General features: G+C 32.2%; 2 protein-coding genes across 2 annotated transcripts in view; one reads left to right on the top strand and one right to left on the bottom strand.

Annotated features, from left to right (window-relative positions):
* Positions 1-21,838, bottom strand: part of LOC114338513 (plexin-B) — a 462,796-nt gene that overhangs the window by 163,611 nt on the left and 277,347 nt on the right. The window lies entirely within an intron of this gene.
* LOC114338514 (uncharacterized) lies at positions 9,401-11,233 on the top strand. Its single transcript, XM_028289115.2, has 3 exons — positions 9,401-9,748; positions 9,906-10,028; positions 10,928-11,233. Exons 1-3 carry the CDS (start codon positions 9,713-9,715, stop codon positions 11,075-11,077), a joined length of 309 nt encoding a protein of 102 aa, XP_028144916.1. The 5' UTR covers positions 9,401-9,712; the 3' UTR covers positions 11,078-11,233.

The raw sequence follows: 21,838 nt of genomic DNA, 5'->3' as shown, positions 1-21,838 counted from the left end.
ATTTCATCAATCAATGTTTAAAGAATATCTACGTACCTTGGCAACATTGAAATTTTAAGATAAATGTCCGATTTAGGGTTAAAAATGGCCGATTTCTCAATTTTCAAAATTTTCAATCGCTCATATAACAAAAACTATTTAGAGAAAAATCACTAAAGACGACTTCTGTTTGAAATGATTCAAAAAACCTAAAAAAAATTTGTTCGATGCAAAAAGAATAATTTTAGGAAAACCCCTAATCTTTCCCCTCGCCTGGCAAGGTCTTATGCTCTTCAGAATCGCCTGTCATTGTATACATTTCTTCTAAATGACTTACTCAAACACATACTTAAATTTAAACCTTACAGGGGAAAGTTTATTTTACCCCCTAAATTTACACTTTTCGATTCACCTGGTAGATACACGTGCACCGCTGAGGCCTGCCAGGTCATGGTTTTTAGCCTTGGTGTGCTATGAATTATTACTAGAAAAATTTTTAGCCTTACAGGACGACCGTTAGTCGGAGGGTTAACTAGCTCTTAGACTAATATGTATCACTAGAAGTTGCAAGTAGTAGAACATTTATGATTTTTATTTATTACTAACATGATAACCTATTCGTTATGTTTAGAAATTAATATGCAAATATTTACAAAACAAAATTTATTAAAAATGAATGGATCGTTAAACTCTTGATAACCGTTAAATTAGTTAATGTCTGTTTTGTAACATTTTAGCAATGAATTTAAATTAATAATATCAAAATAATTCATTTGAGTGTAATATTTTAACGAACATCATTATCTCCCTCAATTCACTAATCTCTCAACATGCGCCCCTTCTCTTTCAATATGGGTAGTAATTATTATATCATCAAATTTTTTCAATACTCTTCTCACCATAGTCGGAGTAAAATACTCTCGACACATTATTTAATGACTCTTTCCAAATAACCAACATTTGTAAATGGCCTTTGAAGATACACCTTTTCCTTTAGGTAACATTACAAGAAAAAATCGAATGGCGTCAAATCTGGATACCAAGGAGGCCAAAAAGTTTCAGAAAAGAGATTTATCACTCTTCCACTAAAACGTATTCCAGCATGGTATTGCCTTACATGTAACCTATTGCGACATGGAGCACCTTCCTCTTGAAACCACATTTGTCGACGTTGAAAGAGCACGGTCCGCATTTAAAGGTTTTTGAAAAACGTCCAATTATTTTATTTCCATAAATTCCACACGACACGTTTGTCTTGAATGCATACTGGACCCTAGTTTTGATGTATTAGTATCACTCCACTCACGGCAGTTCTGAGACTGTTCCACAATTTGATATAAGTGTTGCTTCATTTGAAAAAAGACTATGACTTGCCATAAATGGGCTAGCTTATAACATTTCTTGGATACCACAGCATAATTCAAATCGTCTATCATTATCTGCATGATGACTGCATCAAACACGGAAAATATATTGAGGTGCTCAAAGAAGTAGGGTTGGATGCACACGACATAGCTATCATGAGTAATACAATACTGGAACCATATACCTAGGATGGGTTCGAAGTTCGAACAGAAAACGGAAACACCAATTACATAAACATAGACCGAGTAGTGCGTCTAGGGTGCATTTTGTCAGCCATATTATTAAATGTTAATGCCGAACATATAATCAGAGCTTCTTTTGAAGATCGCCCTGAAGATGCCAGAGTCAATGGATTCATCATTAACAATGTAAATTGGGTATACCAATCAAACTGTGTTTTTTTTCTCAAAGTTCACCAAACCCTGTGGAATATTTATAAAATACTGAAATTAAAACCCAATTATAGCCTCGGGTTTTCATAACATTCTTTTTTTTTTAAGTTATACTTCTTTAGGCACGAGGGTGAATTTTTACATTCCCTGGCGCATGCGCACACCGACAGTATGCTATTAGTCGCTACATCTTTGAAGTTATGTAGCGCAAATAAGGTGTGCGTGAAAAGAATATATTAGGTATTAGTGTTTTTAGTAAATATATTTATTATAATTTTTATGTCTGTGGATTTGTCTTCCTCCTAATAAGTATTTTATTGAAAATGTTTATTTTCAATTAATGTATCTGTAATAATAATACTTTATTTGAAATAGGATAACCTAATATAAACATGCTAAAGTACATATAGTCAAAACAATACAAGTATTAATATAGTCCATAACATAATTTAAAAAGTAAAAAACTAAAACTAATTTAAAATGTCAATACCTAAAGCCACAAACATTTGATAATTTAAAATTTAAAAAGTAAAAAACTGAAACTAATTAAAATGTCAATATCGAAAGCCACAAACATTTGAATAAAATACCAATTCGATTAATGTAAGCACAATAAGTATACATACAAGGCAACACAAATACATTCAACACATCCTATTCTCTATAATATATTTTTTTAAACTGTACTTGAATGTATTAATGTTTCTACAAGTTCTTAAATCGAGAGGTAGTTCATTATATTCTCTAACTAAACCCTTTGCAAATTAAAGAATTCATCATAAAGCTATTTTTAAACTCAACAATATGTAAATTATTTGTACCCCTTGTATTATAATCATGTACATCTCTCTGAAAAGAAACATATTTTTGAAAGTAAGATGGAGCCAACGACTTCAATATTTTATACACAAAAACCATGGTTAGGTAATGCAAACGTTGACGAACTGACAACCATTCAAGTGATTTTAACATAATCAATATTGGCGTTATTCTACTAGTTCTTAATATGATGCGCATCCCTCTATTTTGAAGTTTTTGTAACTGACTAATTTTATTAAGACTGAATAAATATACAATCGATGCACAGTAATCAAAGTGTGGCTGTATTATTGTATTATATACAGTTACTTTAGTCTCAGTAGACAGATTTTGAGCTACTCTGGTGAAAAAGTACAATTTTTTTGAAATTTTTTTACTTATATACTCAAAATGCCCATCAAATGACAGCACGTGATCAAGCTGAAAACCTAAATATTTTGCCGTTTTTACAATTTTGATCTCTTCATTGTTAATGTGTAAATTAATCAGATTTAAATTTATTAAACTATACTTATATTTAGTAGTAAAAATAACAGCTTTGGTTTTATCAATATTTAGTTTTAATTTATTCATGTTGAGGTATTTATTAACTCGATCAAGTGTTCTGTTCATCTTCTCTACAGCATTCTCTAACTTAACATCACTGCATGCTATCAAAGTATCATCAGCAAAAAGATTGATAAATTCACAATCCAAAAACAAATCTATATCATTTGTATACAGTATGAAGAGGAGTGGTCCAAGGACACTACCTTGAGGTACCCCTACCAAAATGTCTTTCTCAGTCGATACTGTATTATTAAAACATACTTTTTGCCTGCGATTGCTTAGATAATCTTCAAACCAACTTAAAACCTTACCGGAAACTCCATATTGTTCAATTTTAGCTAATAAAATGTTTCTATCAATGGTTTCAAAAGCTCTTTTTAGATCCAAAAAAACTCCAATAGTATATTTACCATCTTTTATATCATTCTTTAGCTTGCAGATTGTTAGTTGTAATGCAGTTTCACAAGAATGGTTCTTTCTAAACCCAGATTGATTTTCCATTAAAATTGAATTCCTTTTTACATGTTCCATTAATTGCTCATAAACAACTAGCTCCAGGAGTTTCTCAATTGTCGGTAATGTATTAATAGGTCTAAATTCCTCAGCCTTATTTGTATTACTGATCTTTTGGATAGGAATAATTGTACTAGTTTTAAGCTGATTTGGCACCTTACCAGCATCCAGTGACGTATTAATTAAGTTTAGTATGATGTGACCAATTGTCTCATAAATTTCCTTTAACGTTCTACCATTTAAAATTTCATAGTTAGAATATTTATTATCTAACACATTCATAAATGAACCTAACTCTTTCAAAGTTAATTGTACAAAATTGTCAAATGACAAATAAAGATTACAATTTACATTTATCCAATCATTAAAAAAATCTGCATGACTTACAATACTAGAAATACTCTCAACAAAATATTCATTAAAACCCATAGATATGTCCATACTGTCTCTTTTAACGGCTATTTCACCAGTGATGTTACATCGAAATTGAACACATTTAGGTGTATCTTTTGTATTTGTATTGACCAATTTTTTTAGTGTCTTCCACATTTTTTTAGGATTTGATCTATAATTATCTATTTGATTATAATAGTATGCAGATTTTTTGGACTTTAAAGTACTAACTACATCATTTCTATGTTTTTTGAAATTATTCCACATAACTTGTTTTTGTGTTTCATGACCACATGATTTGAAACTCTTATATGCATTATCACGAATTTTAATTTTTTTATAAACCTCATTATCAAACCATGGTAATTTAGGATTATGTTTACAAGTCTGAATAGGTGCATTATTATCAATTTCAATTTTACAATTTTCATGTATTTGTTGGTAGATCTGTCACCGTGATTGTAATTGTGTCCGAGGAATGATCGATTGAATACAAAAGCGGTGATAGCTGATAGGTAGAGCATTCGCCTAGGGATCGAGAGGTCGCCTGTTCAAATCCGGACAAAGTCATATCCTTTTTTGTTTTTTTTAAAACTTTTGGTATTCTTTTTGTTCTTTCTAAAATTAGTTTAATATCTAAATACAATACAAAAAACTGTTTAAAGTAGATAGATATATTGATTTCGTTGAAATCATAATATGAAGTTAGATTATATTTTATAATAGAAGTATAACTTCTTACGTGCGTACAAAGTACACACACATTGTTTTTGAAGTGAAAACTTCTTTAGGGACGTTGTGCGCTTTTTGAATGGGGTAAAAGCATTGAATTCGCGACCGTCATTGCGACCGTCATCGCACTTTTTGGATGGGGTAAAAGCATTATAGTGCGACCGTCATTGCGACCGTCATCGCTTCGGTGAAATAAATATTGTACGTATATTTTATAAATATGTATGTATATGTATAATGTATATATATATATATATATATATATATATATATATATATATATATATATATATATATATATATATATATAAATTTTGTGTAGAAGTATTTAAATTTAAAATAAATGTAAAACCTATTTGTGGATGGGGAAAATGATTGATTTGGCGACCGTCATCGCTTCGACGAAATAAATTTTGTAAGTATAATTTTTATGTGTATGTATATATAAATTGTATAGAAGTATTTAAATTTAAAATAAATGTACAATCTATTTTGGGATGGGGAAAAAGAATTGATTTCGCGATCGTCTTTGCTTCGACGAAATAAATTTTTGAAGTGAACACTTCTTTAGGGACGTTGTCCACTTTTTAGATGGGGAAGAAATATTGAATTAGTGACCGTCATCGCGACCGTCATTATTTCGACGAAATAATTTTGGTAAGTGAAAACTTTCTTAGGGACGTTTTGCCCCTTTTTAAATGGGGAAAAAGTGTTGAATTAGCGACCGTCATCGCTTCGGCGAAATACATTTTTGAAGTAAAAATTCTTTAGGGAGGTTGTGCACTTTTTAGATGGGGAAAAAGTATTGAATTAGCGACCGTCATTGCTTCGACGCAATAATGTTTTGAAGTGAAAACTTTCTTAGAGACGTTTTGCCCTTTTTAAATGGGGAAAAGTATTAAATTAGCGACCGTCATTGCTTTAACGAAATAAATTTTTAAAATAAAAACTTCTTTAGAGACATCGTGCTCTTTTTAGATGGAGAAAAAGTTTGAATTAGCGACCGTCCTCGCGACCGTCATTGCTTCGACGAAATAAATTTCTGAAGTGAAAACTTCTTTAGGGACGTTGTGCCCTTTTTAGATGGGGAAAAATTATTGAATTAGCGACCGTCATCGCGACCGTCATTGATTCGAGGAACTAATTTTTGAAGTGAAAACTGCTTCAGGGACGTTTTGCACTTTTTCGATGGGGAAAAAGTATTAAATTAGTGACCGTCATTGCTTTAACGAAATAAATTTTTGAAGTGAAAACTTTTTTAGGGACGTATTGCACTTTTTATATAGGGAAAAAGTATTGTGTTTGCGACCGTCATTACTTTGCCGAACTAAATTTCGTACGTATATATATATATATATATATATATATATATATATATATATATATATATATATTATGTATATGTATACATAAATAGCAACGCTTATATAATATAGGTATAGTACTTCTTTTCGGATGGGGAAAAAGCATTGAGCTCGTAATTTAGATGCTATAAGAAGTTTTCACTTCTGTCGGCACTCCCATGAGTGCTTAAATTTTTTTTTCGATTCATTCGCTTATGTTGGATAATAAAAAAGTTGTTAACTTTAACAACTAGCCATGTTTTTCATCAATACAGGGTGTGCGACCAACTTTAATGGGTAAAAAAGAAATGACAGTTTGTTTTTATAAACGTATGTCCGCAAATACTTCGTTTCCAAGATAGGGATGTTGAAATTTTCCTTACAAACTGACGATTTATTTATTGCTCTAAAATACCCGTATACGGGTAATATGTCCCGTATGCGCGCCAATGGAGAATATAAAATTCTTAATTGTATGTCAAAAAATGCGAAATAACTACATCTTAAAACCTACCAAATTTCATTCGATCTCTTCGTCAACTTCAAAGCAGCCTAAGGCAGTGTTAAGAGAACTGCATTATACAGGGTGTTTGGTAAAGAATGGGCCTTAGCTTAACCTTAGATTCCTGAACTTAACTTAAGTCGATTTAGGCTAATTTACCTCAGTACGAAAGTTGATAATAACCGAAATACAGGGTGTCAAAGTTAAACTTATTTTATTTATTCTTGAATATTTCCTGACAGGCATGGGATAACTATACGAAATTTGGTAAGCGGAGGTTTTTTGGGATAAGAAATCTAAATTCGCCACCAAGAATGATGTATTACCCAGAGGGCGCCACGTACATCTTTCAGCGCTCATTTAATACGTTCATTTTTTTATCCCCCACTCTACATACTTTTTGAATCAAAATTTTTATTCTCTCAATATTTTTACTTAAAAAATGTATACTGCATTCATCTCGCTAAACTCAATTTTTTTTCGAGATATAAACGCATTTTAAAACTGCGATGCAACATAACTTTTTGCATAATATTGTAGTTAGAGCCGAAAAATAAACTTGAAACCATAATAATTTTCATAGTTCACATTTCATTGCATCGCAAATTCCATTTGAATAAATTTGCGGTACATTTTTGTAAATTTTTATGGTTTTAAGTTATTTTTCGGGGTACAATTATATTATGCAAAAAATTATGTTGCCTCGCAGATTTAAAATGCGTTTATCTCGAAAACGGTTGAGTTTAGCAAGATGAATGTAGTATACTTTTTTAAGTAGAAATATCAGTAGAATACAAGTTTTGATTCAAAAAGTATGTGGAGTGGGTAATAAAAAAAAATTGAACCTATTAAATGAGCGCTGAAAGGCGTATGTGGCGCCCTCTGGGTAACACATCATTTTTGGTGTCGAATTTAGATTTCTCGTCCAAAAAAACCCCGTTTACCAAATTTCGTGTTATTATCCTATGCCAGTTAGGAAATATTCAAGAATAAATAAAATAAAAGATAACTTTGACGTATTTAGGTTATTATCAACTTTTAGTACTAAGGTAAGTTAGCTTAAATCGACCGATTTTAACCTCAGTAATCTAAAGTTAAGATATGGCCCATTCTTTACCAAACACCCTGTATAATGCAATGATAGACTTTGGCATCCCAACCAAGTTAGTTAAGTTGACGCAACTAACAATGCAAAATGTAAGCTCGTGCGTTAGAATTGAAGGAGAAAACTCTACGTTCTTTGATATTAATAATGGTCTAAGACATGCGTCTAATATTGCCATGGAAAAGGCAATCGGAAAATTAAATATTAGAATGAATAGAACTATTTTAACAGATTGACACAAATTCTCGCATTAGCTGACGATATAGTTATAATGGGCAGAAATGCAGGGTTTTACATGGAGTGTTTTACAACGCTTGAGGATGCGGCAAGTGAATTAGGACTTGTGGTAAACGAAGAAAAAACCAAATATATGTTGGTTTCTAAAAACTCCCTAAATATGCAACAGAGAATTCAAATTAACAACCATACCTTTGAGCAAGTCAAAGAATTCACGTACCTTGGATCGCTAGTAAACGCAACAAACACGACACGCGACGAAATAAAAAGACGCATAGCAGTAGCAAACAGAGCTGTTCACGGTCTCCAGGAACATTTAAAAAATAAAAATATAAAACGTGCAGTAAAGCTCAATATATACAAGACCTTAATAGGACCGGTTTTGATATATGGAGCTGAAACGTGGACCTTATCTCACAATGATGGAAGACTTCTCGGTATTTTTGAGAGAAAAATTCTTAAAAAGATTTTTGGGATTGTATAAATGAAAATGGGCTATGCCGTCGAAGATACAACTTTGAACTAAGTATATCAGTTATACACCGATCCAGATATTGTAAAATTCGTTAAAGTGCAGAGACTTAGATGGGCTGGACACATTGCTAGAATGTCAGATCAGAAATACATGAAGAAATTAACATTTTCAATACCAGAGGGCACAAGAAGTAGAGGATGACCACGAAGAAGATGGATTAATGATGTGGAAGAAGACCTGAAGATTCTAAGGCTCAGAAGCTGGAGGAAAGTTGTCAGGAACCGACAGGAGTGCAGGCTAAGATCCACAACGGATTGTCGAGCCACTTATGGATGATGATGATGATAGAACATTCGACGATGATAAGAAGAAATCTCTTATCCCCGGGTAACAGTCTAGGTACACAGAAATGCTAAAAATAAAATTGTTTTGGATTTAAAGACCTAAAGTGTGGAAAATGTGGCGATTTTGCCATAATTTTTGTTTCGCCAACCATGGAAATTACAAAGAAAAGTTTAAAAAAGTAATAAAGAAGTCGGAAATTATAACAGAAAGTGTTATAAAAATCTAAAACTGATTAGAAAACCATATGAAATCTATTTAAATAAGAGTATAAATAATAATCAGAGTAAAACAGGCGTTGATGATCGCTAATATACTTAAAGTATGACGCACATAAAAAAGAAGAATGTGTTTTGAAAATGTGGCAACACTGGTTGAGAATTGACAGCACAATCAAGATGGAGGACATATTTGAAAATTATTGTTGAATAAACATGAGATTTTTAAACAAGAATTACAGAAAAAATATAAATCGAACTACAGACAGACAATGTTTAAATGCATTATAAGTAAGTAGACACTCTTGTAGGATATATATTTCAAATCTCAGCTTAAACGAGGGTCCATTTTAAAACGAGACTATTACTATTTATTATAATTTATAAATTTTGCGATTTATTCTCTAAAAATAATCTAATAAATTCAATACCTGAAACTGTTTCGGCAGTGTTAGGGAATCTTTATAAAAAATCACACAATATGTTGATTATAAGTAATATTATACTTTTATATTTATTATTTAAACACATAATATGCATATAAACAATATGTATATGTATTCAGTAACTTAAAGGGCAAAAAGACAGTAAAAACATAGAAGGCACCCATTCAATTTGTCACTGTCAATTTAGCATTTTCAAATCTCAAAGTTTGGTGGCTTACCTTACTGCTTATATTGTGCAAAAAATTGAATTTAAAGTTTATTAACACATTGTAAGTAGGTTAATAATCAATTTAAACAATACTATGGCTGAAGACAAGAGTTTTCTGATGAAAGCAGTGGTAAGTAATGAAAAATGTCAATTTTTTTTAATAATATAAATATGTAAAGGTATGACAGATTGATTTGTATTTTGATTTATTAAAGTTTTTTGATAGTATTATGTCCACATTTGCAGCCAGTTAAGTAGAATAATACTTATATAACATGTTTTTTTAGGATTCCCTAATACCTCCTCCATTGGAGGAAAAAACTGAGGTTAATCAACCATGTATGATGTCTAGAGCCGCTGATGCAGTAAAAACTTTTTTGAACAGTCTTGGGTCTACTGGAGGAGCTCAGGTTTGTTTTTACAATTTATTAATAATTTAGCATAGTTTTTAATAAGATTTCGCTTTTAATTTATTTCTATAATGTCAATTTGAGTCAACCCGAAAAGTGCAATTTGACAGTTTGATAAAAATGTGTCTTACAAAGCAAAAAAACATTATTGTTGGCATCAAGAGTTTTCTAAAGTAGATCTTTAGCATGTAAACTTAATAAATAATGTTCTTTGCATGTTTTATAGTATCTATTTTCAATAATATGAAACACTTTATCGAAAAATATTTGATGTTATCTTGTTTTTGTATATAATCAGTAGGAAGGAGCTGTATTAGTAGGAAAAAGTACTGTATTTTACTGGAGTCATGCTCTCAATCTAAATTATTTAAGTACTGTGATAAATTTGAATACCGACTGCACGCAAACAAAAGTTAGTACAATAATGCTAGAAAGTGAACAATTTGCTGGTATTAAATAAGTTTTAACATATTGGTTGCATTTACAGATATTTATAAACTTACCTTGAGTGCGTTACGAGGCATATATGTCCTGTAGTGAACCTTTGCCATAGTGCGTTACAATACAATTGACGCAGCCAACTGTTAGTGCATTATGAGGTATATTTGTCTCGTAACACAGCCAAGATGTTAAGAGATAGGTGATAGCACTTTTAAATGGCAAATATAATATCTTCTTCTTCTTAAGGTATCATCTTCTTTAAAAGTTTGACGATCATCCTACGAGTATTTGTATTTTGTTTACAGCACAGCTGCTATAAAAAGCTAGTTAGACAGGCAATTAAACTCATCCCTGAGATTGTGCAGCCATGACATTTGAAGCATTTCAGTGCAATGCTTTCCTAAACTCTTTCCCTGTATAGTAAGAGTATGTAATATTATATCATATTTATATTTTAGGAAATGTCGTTTAATTACACTTTAAACCTGGGGCCTGCAGAATCTGATTCATCCACCCAAACAGAGGATACGTCATCTGCAATACCCTCTACTGAGCAGCCAGTAGCAGACGAAGGTGCTAACCAACCTACAAAAGATCTGAAGGAATAAATAAAGAGTGACTCAGTTCTGGTGCAGACATATTCAATGACACCAGCTTTCAGGAAATCCATCCCATTATTGTTCCATACATTGTTTAATGTATTATAAATATTTATATTTTTGTGTGTTCGTCCAAATTGTTTATTCGAGTTATAAATAAATACTGATTTATTAGCTTTTCTTAATTTATTAGCGTTAAGGACATATCTGCTCAGAGAATGGGACTAACTGTAAATGTTACAAGAGCCAAAAACCAAAAAAATAAAAATGTGTTATACAAGGTCAAGCAACCACACGTAGAAGAATAATAATTAACGATTTAGCACTAGAAGGTATGGACACCTTCATATACCTAGGCATGCTTTCGATAAAATATAACATCAGTGAAGAAATTAACAGAATAGGCCAATAAAGAAATAATCCACATGAAGGGATAAAACTAGAGAAAGAGTCCTTACTAGTAAGTGTAAGGCTTGAGAAGACAGATAGCATCAAAACTACCCAGAAAAATTAAAGTGAGGGTCAGTAAAGCACTAATGAGACCAGTGCTAACATATGTAGCAGTAACGTACAGTCAGAAAAATGAAAGAATACCTATGAACGAACATATTATAAAACACGCTGTATTTTCCTGTCACCGTGTCACAAAGAAAATTGCCCAGCGCAAGTACATGTAATAATAATTATTACATGTACTTGCGCTGGCCAATTTTTTGTGTGACACGGTGATAGGAAAATACAGCGTTTTATATGTTCGTTCATGGGTATTCTTTCATTTTTCCTACTGTAGTTACTTACACAGGAGGACCAAAAACTACTTAAATGTTTCAAGTGAAAAATCCTAAGTACAATATATGGAGCAAGGTTTGTGGCCAGAGCTGCTTTTACAAGGATGTCCAAGGTATTATGTAACAGAGACCTAAAATTGGCATAGAGGATCCGCTGACTTCGCTGCTACATGTTCTCGGTCTTACTTTATGGTCTTGGACTGTGAACAAAATCGATCAAGACTTTCGAAATGTGGTGTTATAGAAGAATTTTAAAAGTTTATTGGGTGGAGAAGATTCAAAACTCCACAATACTAGAATGTCTCTGTAAGACTACCGAGATTATAAAAAGCATCAAGAAGAGTAAGCTGGAGTATTTTGGACATGTAATAATAGGTCCCAAAAATAGGTTGCTACAAAATATTATGCAAGGGAAAATAGCAGGCAAATGCAGTCTAGGACGAAGAACTTCATGGTTAAAGAACTTGAGAGGTTGGTATGGTGTTGATACAAGCGTGCTATTTAAGGTGGCAGTAAATAAAATTAACTCATTTACGGCCAAAAGGGTGCAAACGCAACCTTTATTGTCAATTTTTTTTGGCCCGGGGATAATTTTTTTAATGTTTTTTTTTTTGTTTAAATATCATCTCAATAGATTGAAGTATATATATAGTATCATTTTTCTTTCAACAAAAATATTATCTTTTAAATATTTTAAGATTATTATAATTTTACATGATCTTCATACCCAATTTTTTTTCAAAACTATTTATGAACATAATTCTGTTTTTAAAATTTTTATTATTCTAAAACTTATTCTTAAAAATAAGGCCTAAAATTGCATGTTTATATGATGGATGCGTATAGGCACCTTTGGAAAATATAAAAGCTAAACATGGAAACAAGTCGTCTATTGAAGTTTTTTCACTCTTTTTGATAGAGAAGTAGTTGAGAGCATTCGATATTTTACAAAAAATATTTATGCAATGCAGAATAACAGTCAGAATTTTGAAATGAATGACATAGATTTAAAAAAATTGATTGGCATAATATGTACATATATTATCGGGTTATCACACTCTGCTTCAAGTTGATTGTATTGGTCGAAGGATGAGGATAAAGAAGCATGAGCATTTATAAGAGAAAGCATGAGCCAACATAGATGGAAAATTTTAAGAAACTGAAGATAAATAAATTATTTTTTGTATTTTCGAACTTCAGTTATTTGAATATTATTACATTTGAAGATGCTTTATTATATTAATTTTGTGTGTGTGTCAATCAAAATAAAATTTGTCTTAATCATTTTTTTCATTGTTTATTACTATTATGTTACAAAATATTTTATTTATTTTTAAAGTATTTACACTTATAATACTTTGTATCAAATAAACCTGGTTTAAACCAAATAAACCTGTTTTTTTTTGCCAACCCTGAATGTAAGATACAACGGTGACACTGTAGTATTAGCGGAACCTGAAGACCAACTAAAAATATTGACGAACATCAGAAGAAACTCACGGGCTGGGCTTGGACATTAACTTTACCAAAACTAAAATTATGGTATTCCACAAAAACCCTCATGAACAAATTATACCCAACATACAAACAAGTAGTATCACCTTTCAGAGCCCCAAAGCTTCATATACTTGGGCAGAGAGCTAAATAGTCAACTCGACCACTAGAAACATGAGTCTGGTTTCATGAACATGAGTAAAATGCTCTGTAAGCCCAAGCTATCAGCCACAATAAGTTTGAGAACACTAAAGTGTTATGTGTGGTCTCTTTTACTACATGGCTGTGAGACCTGGACATTAAAACAGTATGACGTCAACAAATTGAGTTCATTCGAAATGTGGATGTACCGCCAAATGTTAAGAATAATCTGGACCAGCAGAACCACGAATGAAGAAGTACCGAAAATAATTAACACACGTCCTCATCTGGTCAATGCTATCAAAGTTCGAGATTTGTATAGATACAACTTGTTCTTTTTTTTTAAATTCTTGAAAGCTGCTCTATTTCGCAAGAATTTTTCTGGATGTTCGATTGCGTTTATGTTAATGCGTTTACTTCTTAAGTACTTAATTCTTCTTCTTCATGTGCCATGTCCTTTCAGAACGTTGGTTACCATCATAGCTTTCTTAATTTTATTCACTGCCACCCTAAATAGCATGCTTGTATCAACTTAATGGTACTGGAATTTTTACTAAATTTTATAAGTTTCTACCACATATCGCTAAATAGAACTGATATTTTGAATACCATTGACAGTATTTCTTGCCAGAGTATCCGGAGGTGTAACCAGGGTGATCCTAAGGGGAAAGGGGTTACATTTACTTGAAGGTCTCTGGGGGGTATGGGATAATAATGGTGTTAAGCGTATAGAGCTCAAACTACATCCAAAAAGGGGGGGGGGTCATAACCCCCAAAACCACCCCTGGTTACGCCTATGAGAGTATCCTATATTAAACATACAATAATTACAGTTAAATTTTCCCTTGTTATTGTAGATGTTTTGAGAAATAAAACAAAAATTATAATTATACCTTAGCTTTGTCTTAGCGCTTCAAATCTATGTACTGTTATTTTTGTGATACCGTATATAGATTGTAGAGTATAATAGTGTATTATTAGATACACCATATACTAATATTTATTTAAATATACAGACATTTGGACATTTATGACATTGTACTACCTTGACCTTGCCTATTTCTTATTAATAATCTTTAAATTTACATTTATAAATCATAAGCCAGGAAATATTATAGTTTGGATTAAATTAGCCACATATTTTAAATTGTTTTTGGAGATAAGATGTGGTTTAGTGTCCCTGGTATCATAGGCGCCAGTATTCATGGTTTGTGGTTTCCGAAATAAACTTAAATTTGTTGGAATTATCAGTTAACGATCCAATTCAAGCGGTTACAGAAATAAAAAAGTTTTCGTTGAATATATGACAAAATATTGAATAAAGGAATTAATGGAAATATAAGGAATAAATATAGGAACACAGCATAGCAGGGAAATCAACGGAAAATCTTCTGTTCACTATCGCTTAGGGGCTCGGGTAAAGATAACATCTGAGTAATCAACAAGGGCCTCTAATCTCTGTTCACCTCAAAAATCCTATGGCAATTTACGTCTAATACACTGAAAGTCTATGATTTCAATCATAACTACATAATATTTTAACTACAGAAACTTTAAACGAAAAAACTTGTCGCTATGAAACATGGAACCGTTTCAAATAGTCTTCTTATTCCTAATAAGCTTTCACCTTTTCTGAGGTAGTTGCTCCTTACTCTTCTTCGCCACTCTGCCACTGTTTATTTAACAATTTATTTGTTTGAATCACGAGTATTCGTAATGTACGCAAAAAGTACACAGAAATTAAAAAAAGAAAAGTCGAGATCCATAAACAAGAACGAGAGATACAGTTAACAGCTCCTTCCCCCCACCACCACTCCTGCGAGTTTCAAAGTTGACCGTAAGACGACATTTTGAAGCTTTGTGGACGATTCCGTTGACAGGCACAATAAAATTTTAAAGTATGTTCTTTCAAATGACGCCTTGCGATGGTTTTATATGACTTATAGTTTTCTCACTCTAAAATTTGTTTCAAATGCTTAACTTTTTTGCTGATAGACGAAAAAAGCGAAATTTTGACCATTTTAATTTGTTAATAACTAATTAGGTCCAAAAAATCGACTGCAGGAAGCATATATAGGTTCTTGTTATATAGAGGTCCATGCTACTTAAAAAATCGTTTGCTTGGTCGGATCAGTGTTACCAACAGAGTACTTTTTTGCTTATTTTCCTAGTCTATACTATCTGTTAATCAGTGGCGGCTCGTGATTTTTACAATAGTGGAGGGGCTACACCTAACTGTAAAATATCTAGACAAATTTGCATTATCAAAAAAATGCGCCAAAAAATGTAATTTGAGGCATCATTTTTTTGACCATTTTTTATTTACATTTCATAATATCATCATAATTCATAATATCATAACAATTTATAAATAGTTAGTCTAATTGTAAAAGTTTAATACCAATGTTTGCGTCGTTTATTTGTTAACAATTCCATCTTTGTAAGTAGATATGCATATCAAAATAAATACAGATTTGAAGTTTTGCAGTCCATATAGGTTGAAGGTTCACATTTTTTAAGATACTCAACTGAATTTTTTTAATTCTAAACACGGACTACTGCGAATCCAAAAACACGATAAATTACCGATATTTTGCTTTGCCTTACAGATGTCGGCAAAAGTTAGTTGAACAAGTTGTTCCAAATATTATTCTAACCCCACATACCACATTTCATAACAAAATTCACACTTTTATTTTTTTCATTATTTTTAGTCAGGACTCTAAAAATTCGTTGTCCCGAGATACACGCAACGGCAACGGAGCCGAGAAGCTAGTTAGCCTCCGTTGTTAAATCTCCGGGCAGCGTACGATGGCACCGTAGATGCCACTGTTAGGAGACCGGATCATTAGCAACGGAGGCTGGTCGGCTTCTCGGCTCCGTTCATGCATGTCGGGATAACCCAGGGTCCTACCTACAATAATAATAAAAAAACTGAAACGCAATCATGCGTTCTAATGCTAATGCTCCTTGCGTGTGGATATTTAGTGATAATATGGAATTTAGACGTTGTACCGGGTGTCCACTTATATTTTCCCCCATTTTAACTGTCTATAACTTCTAAACGGTTCAAGATAGAAATATGCGGTTTTCGCTGAAATCTTTTATTTTAGTAAAAGTTTTGTCTGAATGGATTCAATTTTTTATATCGCTTTCAAATACGAAATAAAAAATGGCGGATTTTTGAAAAAAACTGTGTTGACTTTTTTTTAATGGAACACCCAGTATATTTTTTTGTAAATTGAAAGAAAGGTCATTCACCTATCCAGCGATATAAAGTTTTTCAAAATCCGTTGTCAAATCACTGAGTAATTAATTTTTAAAATGAGGGGTGCAACGTGGATATCACATACCTAAATAACATAACTGAGCAAAATGATATTATGTTATGTGATTTCCACATTGCATCTCTCATTTTAAAAATTAATTGCTCAGTCATTTGGCAACCGATTTTAAAAAATTTTATATCGCTGGATAGGTAAATGACCGTTTTTTCAAGACGCAAAAAAATATACTGGGTGTTTTAATAAAAAAAGTCAACAACGTTTTTTTTCAAAAATCCGCCATTTTTTTATTTAAAAGCGATATAAAAAAATGGTCATTTACCTAAAAACTTGAAAAAACGGTCATTTGTCTATCCAGCGATATAAAATTTTTTAAAATCGGTTGTTAAATGACTGAGCAATAATTTTTAAAATGAGAGATGCAATGTGGAAATCACATAACTTGCTTAGTTATGTTTTTTAGGTATGTGATACCCACGTTGCACCTCTCATTTTAAAAATTAATTACTCAGTGATTTGACAACCGATTTTGAAAAACTTTATATCACTAGATAGGTGAATGACCTTTATTTCAATTTACAAAAGAATATACTGGGTGTTATATTAAAAAAAAGTCAACAAAGTTTTTTTCAAAAATCCGCCATTTTTTATTTCGTATTTGAAAGCGATATAAAAAATTCCATCCATTCAGACAAAACTTTTACTAAAATAAAACATATCAGTGAAAACCGCATATTTCTATCTTGAGCCGTTTAGAAGTTATAGGCAGTTAAAATGGGGGAAAATTTAAGTGGACACCCGGTATAATAGTGAGTGTGCTTGTTCATTTTCGCGATTCAAGATAAACAAAATAGTGTAGCGTGTGTAAAAAATTTATGGTGAGGCTACGCCTCCCTTGCCTCCTCTGATGAGCCGCCACTGCTGTTAATAATTCCTGTGTTAAATGTCATTTACTGTTTAATTTTCCCAAAAATGATTGGTTAAAATAAAGGTCTAAGCAAATTTTGCATTGTCATGTCAGACCATATGGTATAGTACCACCATCTTTCTAAGAGACATCCACCTGTTTTATGAAATTATCCCCTGTATACAGGGTGTAACAAAAATGCAGGTCATAAATTAACTCACATTCTGGGACCAAAAACAGTTCGATTGAACCCAACTTACCTCAGTACAAATGTGCAAATAAAAAAAGTTATAGCCCTTTGAAGTTACAAAATGAAAATAGATTTTTTTCAATATATCGAAAATTAAGAGAATTAAATAAGAGACTTTTTATTGAAAATGGACATGTTGCATTATTATGGTAGTAACATCTTAAAACAAAATAACAGTAAAATTTGTACAACCCATAAAAATTTTATGCGATTTTGTTCCCTTAAACCCCCGCCCCCCAAACTTTTGTGTACGTTCCAATTAAATTATTATTGTGGTACCATCAGTTAAACACAATGTTTTTAAAACTTTTTTCTCTTAGTATTTTTCGATAAGCCAGTTTTTATCGAGATGCAGCTTCTTTTTCAAAATGTTTACAGAAAAAATTTATGGGGGTTTTGTAAACCCCCCAAATGTTTTTGTACGTTCCAATTAAACTATTATTTTGGTAGCATTAGTTAAACACAGTATTTTTAAAAAATTTTTGCCTGTTAGTATTTTTTCGATAAGTCGACCTTTTATCGAGATGCGGCTTCTTTTTTAAACCGGCACCTGCCACGTGGAGTGCTACTAGCACCCCATAACACATTTTTATCAAATATTTGGTATTTCAAGTTTAGTAACCCTACTGTGCGTCATAATAGCTTTCCATAATATTATATAGCATAGATGTGTTAGCGTTTGAAGTGGTTATTTAGTGTCATTCTGAACTTGTAGCGCTCTAAAGTCGAATTGGGGTGTCATCATCTGGCACTTTAAGTTTTAATTTTTTTTGTATTTTTGATAAACAAGTCAAATTTACATTTTTTATTGAAATAACTGATTTAAATTATTAATAGACCAGGGGTGGCCAAGCTCCTTGATATTCCGAGCCATTTTCCAAAATTTTAAATTTTTCGCGAGCCGCAATTAAACGATTATTTAAAAAGTGTAAAAAAGGTATGTATTTAATTTTTCCTGTCACACTATCTTTTCCATCTTTTTCCAGGACGACCTACTGATCTTCTACGGTCTCTCAAGAAACACTGCCTTTAACACTCTGTCTTCGCCTTATCTTACCACATGACCTGCCCATCTTATCTTAACTTTTATATGTTCGACGATGTTTTCAATACCATACACAGTCACCAATTCTGCTTTGCGGCGCCTTCTCCACTCTCCTGTCAATTCATCTCTTTGACGGCCAAATATCATTCTAAGAACTTTCGTTTCAAATACGAGCAGCTTATTTATTTCCCTCTGATGTAGAATCCATGTTTAACTTCCATATTATGTAACAACTGGGCGAATAATTGGCATGTACAGTCTTAATTTAGATTGTATACTTTTACTACTTCGAAGTTGTGGTCATTAATAGTTATGTTGTGCCTAACTCTTGGTCTTGGATTTTTGGTTACTACTTTTTTATAGCATGTATTTCATCCTCTCTTCATTTATTCGAAGGCTCAGACTACCTGTTTCTTCCTCGAGTTGTGAAAACATCTCTCTCTAGTTTTGAATCCTAGATTCGCAAATATCCCTGTCAGCTCAGATTCTCAGATGATATTTTTTTACTTATTACATATTTTAAGGCCCAACTGAATAACAACAATGATAAGGGGTCTCCTTGTCTAATTTAAGATATTTTGAAATACAAAAATTAAAAGTAATTCAGGCATATTTATTGAGAGCCACAAATGATCCTTCAAAGAGCCACATGCGGCTCGCGAGCCACATTTTGGCCACCCCTGATATAGACTCTATACTCACTAAATCTTATTTTTTTTAGATATTTTACTTCACTTCATTTATTACGGCTTGGTAGTTGCTAATTTGCTTATAACACATTTTTCATTTTATTTTTTAACTTTTATAACATATTAGTGGCTAATAAGTTAATAAAACATGTTTTTTATATTCTTGTGTTACTCAACACATTTTTTTTTAAACAAGTAGATCACAGAAAATTTTTAAAGGGTGCTATGAGCACCCCACATAGCAGTTGACGCCTTGCAAAGCAACGTGGCAAGTGCCGGGTTAATATGTTTCAAAATATGTATAGTTAAAAATGTAAATTATAAATCAATTTTCAGATTATCAACAGGTCTCTATAACCATATACAAATATGTGGTATTCAAAATATCTCGATAAACACTGGCTTATCGAAAAAGTACTAAGAGGCAAAAAAGTTTTAAAAACATTGTGTTTAACTAATGGTACCAGAATAATAATTTAATTGGAACGTACACAAAAGTTTGGGGGGTTAAAGGGAACAAAACCCCCATACCATTTTTATGGGGTGCACAAATTTCACTATAATTTTTTTAAGGTGTTCCTGCCAGAAGAATGCCGCACGTCCATTTTAAATAAAAAAATCTGTAATAGTTTTCGATATATTGGAAAAAATCGATTTTCATTTTGTAACTCATAGGGCTGTAACTTTTTTTATATGCACATTATTTGTACTAAGATAAGTTAGGTTTAATCGAACTATTTTTGGTCCCAGAATATGTGATTTAATTCATGACCTGCATTTTTCTTACACCCTCTATATAATTTCATACTTCGAAAAGAAGCACCCCTCCGAACTGAATATACAGTCCAACCCGCTTATTGGAATAGCCTTCATGCCAATAAACAGTATTCCTATAACCGGGATATTCTAATAACCGATCATTGGTCGCTAGTAGAAACTTTTCCGGACCTCAAATTTATATTCCTTAAACCGGGATATTCCTTTAAGAGGTATTCTAATAAGCGGGTTTGACTTAATGAGTCTTTTAGAAAGATGGTAATACAGTAGACTTTCTCTATAACGAGGCTGACTAATTACCTCGTTATAAGCCGATTTTTTTTTGGCATACACATTAGTGATTCAGCCAGTCACAAGTAAGCCGATTTCGTTATATCAGACAACAATAATATTGGGCATAGCTATATATGAATATGTAGTATTCTAAAACATTAACTTCCCATAGTGAAGCCATTCCGAACAATATAAAATGCTAAATATTGTTTGAATGACGCTTTTGAAAAATAGTCGGTGGAAGAAGGAAGAAGTTGCAAGGCGGTGGAGTTTATTACATCACTGCACTGACCTCGATAAACCGGGGCATTCACGTTCCGATTTTTGATCCATCTAGTGGTACGACTAGAGAGAGAGAGAGAGTGATACGTTGGATCTAAAATCAGACCGTGAGTGGGTGGTGGTCCCACTAGTAAGACCACTAGTGGGACCACTAGTGGTCTTACTAAGAAAGTTGGAGCGTGAATGCCGATGTTGGATGTTGGATTAAAAATTTCCACTACACTGCTCATTTTCATAGTTGATTTTTTCGTGAACGGATTAACGGATTTCGCTATTTTTTTTTTATTATCTTAGATATTTCTTTAGTATTTACACAGTTGTGCAAAGATTTAATTAAATTTCTTTTTTGTACTTATACCGGGTGGAAGAAAAGTAATGTTTTTCTTATGTTAAGTTTGTAGTCTTATGTTTTGTGAACATTTTGTTTTTTGAATCTCCCTGATATCTTTAGCTTTCTAAAGATAAAGAAACTAACAAAGAAAATAGGTGGTTTTACGCCTTAGCATGTATTTTAACTGAAACAAAACTAAATTAACACTAAAAAGTAACAGTTAACAAAACTTTAAAAACAGAAAGGCACATAACGTAAACGATTGTCGATCAGGTAAGCGGTATGCACAGCACAACATAAGAGAGACGAGATTGTTTAATGGAGGCTATATGATGTTTTGGGGTGGAATTTCCCTGAAAGTAATACATATTCGGTGTCTACCTGGAGGCTCTTTAAATATCGAGAGATACATTACACATATTATTTTTCTTTGAACACTGTTTTTCTTTAGCACATGATTTAGCAAGACATGACCTCCTCACGTATTGCAGTCATCAGTTAAAACACTT

Source organism: Diabrotica virgifera, chromosome 10 (assembly GCF_917563875.1).
Source record: "Diabrotica virgifera virgifera chromosome 10, PGI_DIABVI_V3a".
NCBI classification, from domain to species: Eukaryota; Metazoa; Arthropoda; class Insecta; order Coleoptera; family Chrysomelidae; genus Diabrotica; species Diabrotica virgifera.
This window is presented reverse-complemented; position numbering and strand designations above follow the sequence as displayed.

Bases quoted from the DNA above. Each gene is read 5' to 3' on its own strand.
- LOC114338514 (XM_028289115.2), top strand. From the start codon at position 9,713: ATGGCTGAAGACAAGAGTTTTCTGATGAAAGCAGTG. The intron at 9,749-9,905 runs GTAAGTAATGAA...ATGTTTTTTTAG, and splicing joins GTTTTCTGATGAAAGCAGTG to GATTCCCTAATACCTCCTCC. The intron at 10,029-10,927 runs GTTTGTTTTTAC...TTTATATTTTAG, and splicing joins GGTCTACTGGAGGAGCTCAG to GAAATGTCGTTTAATTACAC.